The 9,689-nt window shown below is 41.4% G+C and overlaps 1 protein-coding gene across 1 annotated transcript in view; it reads left to right on the top strand.

Annotated features, from left to right (window-relative positions):
- LOC127054466 (uncharacterized) overlaps positions 1-7,677 on the top strand; it is a 10,485-nt gene extending 2,808 nt beyond the window's left edge. The window contains exons 2-6 of the mRNA XM_050960682.1: positions 375-442; positions 2,166-2,280; positions 4,982-5,094; positions 5,912-6,026; positions 6,952-7,677. Coding sequence (XP_050816639.1) covers positions 375-442; positions 2,166-2,280; positions 4,982-5,094; positions 5,912-6,026; positions 6,952-7,142 — 602 coding nt within the window. The 3' untranslated portion in view covers positions 7,143-7,677. The remainder of the gene's footprint in view (positions 1-374; positions 443-2,165; positions 2,281-4,981; positions 5,095-5,911; positions 6,027-6,951) is intronic.
- Positions 7,678-9,689: the final 2,012 nt, after the last annotated feature.

Genomic DNA, 9,689 nt, shown 5'->3' with positions numbered 1-9,689 from the left:
TATCCGCCACAAATGTCACAAAGTATTTCTGAACGGGGTGAGCAAAACATTGATAATTGCATCAGGATGTCATCCTCTACTAAGGGCATTGCTTTGGATTTAACTTCCTTTCAGAATAGTGCGTTATGTGGCCTGCGCTGTTTGAGTGTCTCTTTAGTTGTGAAAATATTGAGAACAGATGCTAGTAACTGTGATATGAATCTCTAAGGACAAAAAATGTGCATGTAATAATAAATATAATAAGGATAATGTCCCCTCCTTCACCTTTTCTTAGTGCTCCACTAGGATATTCCAACAGGCAGAGAAAAATGTACTTTTTTTTATTTTTAGAAGCATCAACAGATAAATATGCTGTCCTGTCTGCTTGTTTTTAGATTTTATTGAAGCTGGAACTGCTGATTGTAAAAATGCTGATTTAAGTGATTTGAATCATCACGTGAAGGTAAAGACCTGTTTTTATGCACCCTGTGGTCTCGTAGCTGTATATATGTATGGGGCTGGAGCTGATGAGGTTTAAGGTGTATAAAGAAGAGAGATTTACATTGTACTCTAGTCTGCAACAGTTCCTTCAAGCTAGACCAGAATGAAGAGGGTCACTTTTTGTTCAGCTGGTAGAGCTGTTGCCTACTAATCAGATAGATGGGAGTTTGCACCTCAGGTGTAAGACTGTACCAGACAAGCATAAATGCAGCCATGGGCTGAAGGATTCTGCATGGAATTGTGCCTCATCTTTGTATGGACTAACAATATTATTAGGAACAAATCACTCAGTGAAGAAATGGTGGGGCAGAATGTCAGGACTCTGTGCAGAAGAATCCTTTCACACTGTGGAGGAAGGGTGGAGCAGAGGAAGGGAGCTGGAGGAGCTGGGATGGGGCAGGCAGATAAGCAAATACATTTGCTCTTCTTTCCATTTTCACCATAAAGAAGGTGCACACCCACCACACTGACAGCTGCAGTTGTGAGGAGTGGTTCTGCTGACAATCCATGGATTGCAGCTTTTTATTCCTTCCACTCATGCCACCTGCAGCTCTCCTTGGCACCACAGTAGTCTTAGGGTATGTCTACACTGCAACATAAGCCCGTGCTTAAGCCCAGGCTCAAGCCTAACCACCCTTATATCTACACTGCAATTGTACTAGCTGAGGGGTGACTCAGGGTCCCGGGACCCTATAAGACTGGAAGGTATGAGCTTGAGTTACGCCAGGACCCAGGGTCTGAGACCTATTGCTTTGCAGTGTAGATGCAGCCCTGCTTGTCTTGGGTCCTGGGAGTCTCCAGAAGTATCCCACAATTCCATGGGACAACTTTCTTAGTCTTCTCTATTCCAACAATCTGCAATCCCTTCTTTTGAAAATGGAAGCTACCCCCTATCCCCTGTGAATGAGTAGCTCAGGGCAGCATTAACCCATTCTGTTCTGATCACAGATCTGCAAGCACGCTATCAGAGAGCCTCCCAGGTTCACAATGGAGAATTAACCGATCAAACCTTTTGGAAAATGTGCTGCTTCCTGGTAATGAGCAGGGCAGGCAGTAAAGTTTTCCCACAGTGCACCATGGTCATAGGTCTAGAGGGGCCACATTTTGGGGAGGATGCTAGGGACTCTGGAGGTCTGCTCATTGTAGTGTGGATGCCAGAGCCCTAGGTTCGAGCATGGCTTAGAAAAGTCTTAACATAGGGTTAAGATACTATGTGGCTGCTTAAGCCCAGGTTCCCCAATACCAGTCAGCTGTTGGGCTTATATTGCAATGTAGACATACCCTTAGTGCTTAGCCCATTAGGAAATCAAAGCATGGTTGTTCTCACTGTCCAAACCCAGATTTGGACCTACTTATTGTCTCACCTCTCTTTGCAAATTCGGTGTAATTTTGAAGGCATCAGAGGTTGCGTGTGGTGGCAGTGGGGGTAATTGTGCTTAAAATCACTTAAACTATAAATAAAACAACCAAGGTCAATATCCCAGAGCTCTCTGACAATAGCACACAAGTCTCTGCATTTATTTTTGCAGATTTGTTTATAAGCACACAAATTTCAGGTTTAGGTTAATTATTTTTAGGAAAAAATATCTTTGTTACGATAATGAAAAACATAATGACATTTCTCTTTTCTGTGAATATCACAAGCCTTTCCCACACTAACAGTCCATTCTTTCCTCCCTCCACAGAAGTTTTCTCAGTGTTTCCTTGAAATGCTTCCCGATGATAAGAGAACTGAAATCAATTCCCTTGCATGGTCATTGCAACAGGTACTTGATCGCCTAAGAGAGGTTCAAGGGAAAGGTGAGGATCTTATCTTTTATTGGAAAAACTCTTCACTTTTACCTGAAGGGGAATCTATGTTCATAGTGTAGTAGCCAGAGGAATTATTTGGGCATCATTAATGATGGGCTTGAACCAGAATGTCAGATTCAACCCCCTTCAGCTCTTCCAACCCCCCCTCTCCTGCTCTTTGCTGGCTGACAAAATGAGAACTTACCAGGTCTGAAGTGGAAGCAGCAGGAAAAAAATAATGATTAAGTCCCAGCTCCTCAAAGGTACTTAAGCCTAAACCTAAATACCTTTGAACCTAAGGAACTTCACGGGGGTCTGTGCTATCAACAGCTATAGATGCTGAACCAGTGATCTCACAACAGCCTGTCCCTTGACCTCAGACAAGCAAGCTTAGATGTGGTTAGTCAACGACATCACAAAGGCCTAATCCTTGAAATCAGACCAGAAAGCCAGAGGTGTAGCGCCAGCAACCTCAGAGAAGCCTTTGCCTCAATTTCTACCCAGGAAGCGAGAGAGATTGAACCGGATTTTGAGAAGAATTGTCCAAGCCCTGAGTCCCTTAACAGCCTCCCTTCTTCTACAGGTAGATCTATCCCCTTGTTGGTCTCCCTCTCCTTCATGGGGACAGAGGGGAAAAGGAAGATCTGCCACCAGTGTCCCTAACCCCAGCAAGGGAAAAGGGGCCTCGTCAGTTCTGTCTGCCCTCTAGACACTTCACAGTAGGCTGAGATGCAAAGGGAATCTGAGAGGCAAGAGATGTTCTCCTATGCAGCTCCACACACTGCACACATGTGTGTGCCTACATTCTTGTCTGGATCGCTATGGGCCTGGATAGGGGTACGGATTCCTTCCAGATACATATATTCCTTGGGTCCAGGTCACCTCCTTCGCCAAGTCCAAACACAGAAGATGATGCAATGATGTTTACTGAGATTTTGGAAGCAATATTGTCCATTTCTCCCAACAAGTCCTTTCCTCACAATCTACATAAAATGGGAGGATATTAGTGTTTACAACTTGGCTTTAGACCAGAGGTATTCAAAGTTGGGGTTATGCCCCTGAGTAAGTAGCGAAGAGTATTATTCTGGGGATCATTTTCTACAGAATCTAAGACTATGTCTACACTGGAGCTGGAAGGTGCAACTAGCTCTGATCAGCCTAGCATGCTAAAAATATAAATATAACCATGGTGGTGCAAATGATGCGAAGGACTAGCTACTATGAGTATGATCCTGTCTGAAACCTTAAGTACATACTTGGGCAGTTTGCCAGTTCCACCCCTTGTGTTGCTGTGTCAACACTAGAGATACTAGTTAGCATGCTAGCTTGATCAGAGCTAGTGTGTATATTTCTCCTTGAACTGGATATTACTAACTTTTCAGCACCAATGTAGCTAAACCTTAGGATGTTATTAAAAACAAAATGTTTCTAGCCTTTCATGTTATAGGAAATGAAAGTAGCTGCAGTAGGTAGGTCTACTGAATCTGCAGCACTGAGGAATGGGCAGTTTACCATATTTTCCATAAAACTGTGTAATATCTGAATTATTTTAAATGTGATATTTTCAAATTTCTCTGCACTGATTGTAAATGCCAACCTGAGCCATACACAACATGATGCACTTTAAAAACATAACAACTAGAGCTGGTCGAGAGTATTCTATCAAAACAGTCCTTGATGGAAAATTGTGTTTGACAAAGCTAATATTTTCATGAAAAGTGTGTGCTCTGAGCCTCCTGAGCAAGTCAGAGAGACAAAAGCATGGAAGAGAATGTGTACCCTAGATTTGATGGTGATAATTGCATTTAGTGCAATTATGACTTGTTTCAATCACATGTAACAGGGCTTCTTCTCTGCCTCAATGGGTCCTGTGCTTCTTTTTAGCAGTGGATTAGGATAGCATCTTGTCTCTCAGAATCCCTCCCTCCCCCAGTGTATAGTGGGCAGGTAAATTCTGTCTCCAAGTGGTCTTCCCATTTCTGGGCCTGTTAAGCCCTCACTGCTTCACTGGGACTTCTGGCCTCCTCGGTGGACATCCAGTGAGAGGAAAAGAGGGGGTTGGGGGCAGTCCCACCCTCTACTCCAGGCCCCAACCCAGGAACCTACAAGTAACAGCCTCATGCTGTCAGTTCCCAGGAAAGCTGCTAGCTTCCCTGTGTTACTTCCCCATGCCGCTTGGCTTATTGTTCCCACTTTGCTTGGACAGGGTTCCTCCCAACCCTCCTGCTGGGGGAGAGAGAGCCCCTAGTCTCTAGTAGCCCTTCCAGGTGTGGCAGCACCACATCAAATGCACAGCTCAATCTCTCCCCTCTGGCAGGGTCCTTTTCTTCAGGTCTTTGGACCTAGAAGGGTCCTTAGCTCCTATTTAGGGTAGGGTTTCTCCCCAGTCTCTATACCTGTGGGTTTCTCCCCTGGTCCTTGTCAGCTACCACACCACTCAACTTCACTCTCTCACACACTATCACTCACACTGATGGGAGGGGAGGAGGCTTTTAACCCATACTAGCAGGTTCTTAATTGGCTCCAGGTGTCCTAATTAACCTGGAGTAACCCCTGCTCAGTTACCAGGGGAAGAGGGACCTGCTTATTCTGAGGCTACCTTCCTTCCCTGTACTCTCCTGTAGCTGTCTGGCCTGACCCTGTCACATACAGCATAATTTTGTAAGGTTGCCAAATTTCCAATGCTCTGAATTATTTTCTCTTTCTAAAGCTTGCAATGCCTTTATGACAAAAAATTGCACTGTCCCAGAGGTGCCCAAAAATGGTGGTCTTGTGTGTGTCAGCATTGACAGTGTCCACTACTGCAAGCCAATGTGTAACCAGGTATTGTACATGTTTTACAGTTAGTATTATAGTAACTCAGTGCATTAATACAGTAGTCCTTCTACCCTGAAATGTATGTGTTGAAACCTCTGGTGTTATCTCTCCTCTTCTTTTCTAGTTCTTTTCTGCACTCATCATAGACATATTTGAATGCTTAGATCACAGTGTTAAGTTTGAAGGCTACCCTTAGCCTAATTTTTGTATGAACATATGTCCCTATATTGCTGCGCATTTATTGTCTATATTGGGGAGAATGATGCTTGGAATAGGAAGGATTTTGCAGAACAGAATCGTGCTGTATTTTTTTTAGACCTGTCTGAAGGAAGATTGCATTATGAGTTCCCATTATGCTTGGTTTTATTGGATTTGTTGGACTCTAAACACCTAGTCACCTCCTTTGTTGTTTCATGGAGTCCTGATACTTAACTTGTTGTTCCTCGTTTTAGTTCTAAGTCAATACTCCTTAATTTTACACCTTCAATCATGCCTCCTTAATGTTATTTCCTCCTAAGGTTTGTTATCCTATAATTGCCATCTGATTATATTTCCCTTTTTTTATCATAGTTTCAGATCCTTTTAAATTCCTTCTTAATGGCTTTCTTCTGACTCCTTCCAATTTTCCAATTAATATTGTAACTACTGATATATAACCACACATATATACGAATGAAGGCCTTGATTCTGCAAAAATGTGTAAATTTATTAACACAAGTACTCTCACTGAAATCCAGTGGACTAACATTACAGTTTATTGTAGTAAACATGATTCAGTGATGTCATCTAATTCAAAGAATTTCTTTCATGTGTGTTACACAAGGGTTATGACTTTGGATTTCTGAGACGAAGTAGGGTATATGAGAAATGTGGAGCATCTACTGGTTATTCCTGGACAACACAACTAGTTGGTGAAAACAGGCTGGCTGATTGTATCTGTGAGTATTTTTGAAACCTATTATTATTTAAGACAGTTGTTTTCATTTATGGACCCCTAAAAAATTTCAAATGGAGGTGAGGACCCTTTGGAAATCTTAGATATAGTCTGCGGCCCCCTGGAAACAACTGATTTAAGAAAACTCCCAAAATTCTAACTAGCAATTATTCCAATATTGGTATTAGTACTGTTTTATTTACTGCAGGTTTAGAAATACTGTTAGTTTTAAACCCACAGTAAAGGAAAGGTCAACTTTGTGTTTCAACTTTGATAGTTTTTCACATTTATTAGCCAGTAATCATCTTGGCGCATGCGGTACCTTTTATGACATTATACCTGAACATATATTCTACTTTGTTTTTGTGTGCTTGGTGATCAATGTGTGGATTCTAACGTCTTCTGCAGATAGTGTATCAATGCATGGAATAATATTAGTAGGAGGGATTGCCATTTAGTGTGCAAAAAACCAAACCAGGGACCTGTTGTGCAACACTATAAAAAGGCAGTTTCTTCCCCAAAGAGTTTAAATAAATAAAATGGACAAAGGGGAGCACGCAGAAAGCAGTATCATCTACCATTTACAGATGAAGACTAGAGAGATTACGTGTCACACATGAAGTCTGTGAGAGAGCCAGGAATGGAACACAGACTTTTTGAGTCTTACTTCAGTGCCTTGCCCACAAGGCCATCCTTCCTGTGTTTGGTGAAAGCATTCCACTCTTAACTATGGAGACTCATTTCACTCTTACTTGAGCTGATTGCGAGGGTCAAAAAAAGGAGCAGCTTTATTTCAAACAGCAAATGCTATTCCTGAGCTTCACTTGGTAGGGGTGGATATAGTTTCTCTGGGGCCACTACCCAAACTCCCCTGCCATGCCTAGTCCACTGGTTTCAGCTTAGTAACTAATCTCCTTTTGTCTTTACAGCCTCACCCATTGCCGTAGGTGGAGTCAAATCTGCATACTTCCCCGCTCACATGTGCTGTCAACAAACAATAGCCAATGCCACTGCTGAAAGCGAGCAGATAGAAATCTTCCTCGGAGAACTTGCTGAGGCTGAGGAGGATGTCTCTCAGAAACATGAAATGGCAATTGATTGTATATTGTGTGGTAACTAGTTGTATGGTTCAACAAACGTAGTGCAGGTAGGTGGGCTACTATATTTGTAATTGCCATAGGATATTGTAAAAGCTAAAGGCAGGTCAATTCATATCAAACTAATGGGATAGTTCTCAGATCAATGAACATGTGGCATTTTTAGGAAGGGTTGAAGAGCACATCCATCATTTGAACTAACTTCAGCCCTTACACGCTCACAGATATGGAGTTTGCATAGAATTCAGAGCTGAAGCTAAGGCAGTACGGTCTATTTCCCAATATGTGTATTATGCAATAAAGAATGTGTTCAGTTATGTAGATTAAATTTGTTCAGTGCTGATGAAAGATACTTAATTGACAGCCTTGGAGATCGAAGTCTTCTCTTTATCCAGGGAACTGGTTGTGCATGAGTAGTGAATGTGCAAACTTTCCTCATGTCAGTTTGACAATCCTGGACCGATCTTTTTCAGCAGTACTACTGCCTAGCCAGTTATTTCCCATTTTGTAATTGTGCATTTGCTTTGCACTTAAATATATTGAATTTCATCTTGTTGATTTCCGACCAATTCTCTAATTTATATGGTCATTTTGAAATTAAATCCTGTCCTCCAAAGTGCTTGCAACCACTCCCAGCTTGGTGTCATCCACTTTAGTGGTTTCATAAGTTATTTTTGCCACTTCAGTGACCCTGATTTTGTTGTTTAAGTGATCTTTACTACTAGTGGTCCCTTTAGCAGTCTCTTGGTTGATTTTAGCCACTTAAATGGCCCCTGTTTTGCCATTTTCGTGTGGTCGCTTCTTCCATTTTAGTGGCCTTTGGGATGACTTTTCCCACTTAGATGTTCCCAGTTCTACCCCTTTAGTGGTCTAAGAGGTGTTTTTTGCCACTCAGGGAGTCCCATTTTTTCCACATTAGTGGTCTCGGATGTGATTGCTATTTAATTGGTCCGGGGGGGGGTGGTTTTGCCACTTTTGTTGCCTTACTAGTATTATCTAGTGCTTACTAGTGTCTTATTAGTACCATATTAGTGCTAACTCTGAGGTGACTTCTCCTACTTAAGATATTCCAGTTTTAGTACTTGCATAGTTTCAGTTTTGCCACTTTAGGAGAGTTTTGCCACTTAAGAAGTCTAAGGAAGTACTTGCCACATAAATCATCCCATTAAAGAACTCATTTAAGTATCTCAGTATGGTGACTTTTGTCACTTAAGTGGTCTCAGTTTTGCCACTTAGTGGGGTGATTTTGGCATTTAAGTGGCAAAACTGGGATGATTTCCATGGAAAAGTTACCCCTGCAACCACTTAAATACCAAACTCACCCTACTAAAGTGGCAAAATTGAGACCACTCCTAAGCCCTTTTAAAGTGCTTTTGAAATTCACCCCAACCAAATAACAAAACAAAGGCCATCTATGTGAAGATTCTGAAACTACTTATGTGTCAAATCTAAGACCATTTAGTGAATATGGAATGATAGCACTGAGATATTAATTACATTTTTAAAGTAGACACATTTTTAAATAGGTCACTTTGTTAAAAATTCTATATTTTATTTATAAGATATGAACTGTCCCTTCAGGAAGCTATCCCGTCTCTGTGTGTAAAACAAGCTTGTCTTTTTTAATAGCCTGGTCTACAAATAGAGTGCAAAAAACCCTGAAAAGTGTTTCAAAATGGACTGTATGCCATAGAAAAGTGATAATATAACAGTGCCTGGAGTCCCATCAATGGTATAACGATATAGCAAGTCTAATTAAATGACAGGTTGGAAATTTTGCATTAACCGTTTAGAGATGCGTCACAGACCACTGTGGTAAAAGCTATTTACTCAGTTTGGTCAAGCCTAGCAGACTTTTTGATAAACAGATAAAATGAGATTAGCTGGGTTTTCAACTTCATTGCCAACACAGCAGAGCAAATAGTAGCTTACATAAGATAATGAAAAACGGATTAAAAAACCTATGCAAATATATCTGTTTTTAGTGAAGACCCATGTGCAGTTATTCCTTTAAACAGATTAGATACAAATGGACATCTTGCACTAACTTCTAGTCTATGGCCAATGTCACACAAACCTCCAACTCCTGCCTACATTTTTTTAACAGAGCAGGAACAAAGTTAATGATACTCAGTAGCCAAGAACGTTGGAGAGTTCATATACTTTAAATGCCCATGGACATGCCTTGCTGAAAATGTCTGTAAGTTCTGAGTTTTGCATAGGAAAAAAGTGTCATTATTTCCCCTTTCCCCGTTATTTAGCTAGCCTTAGCAATGAACTGTGTAATGAACTCAACTGATGATTATAAGCAAGCAGCATAAGTTACTTTTGCCACCCACAAAGGCTAGACAGTTGGGAGAGAATGCTCAACTTTTCCATGCCCTGCTAGGATCATGAATGTCTCTGGTTATTTTACCTTGACCCTTCAATTGAGCACTAAATTCTTTTTCAGAGGATTTAACCACAGAGGGCTGCTAGCATGGAACTTTTCTAGGCACCGTTGATGATGTAACTTGTAAGAGTTTTGAGACACTTGGCCTTGAGCTTGCAGTAGCCCATGCTCATGCATT

This window comes from Gopherus flavomarginatus, chromosome 6 (genome assembly GCF_025201925.1).
Source record: "Gopherus flavomarginatus isolate rGopFla2 chromosome 6, rGopFla2.mat.asm, whole genome shotgun sequence".
NCBI classification, from domain to species: Eukaryota; Metazoa; Chordata; order Testudines; family Testudinidae; genus Gopherus; species Gopherus flavomarginatus.
Note: the sequence above shows the minus strand (reverse complement) of the source record. Positions and strands in the feature narration are given on the sequence as shown.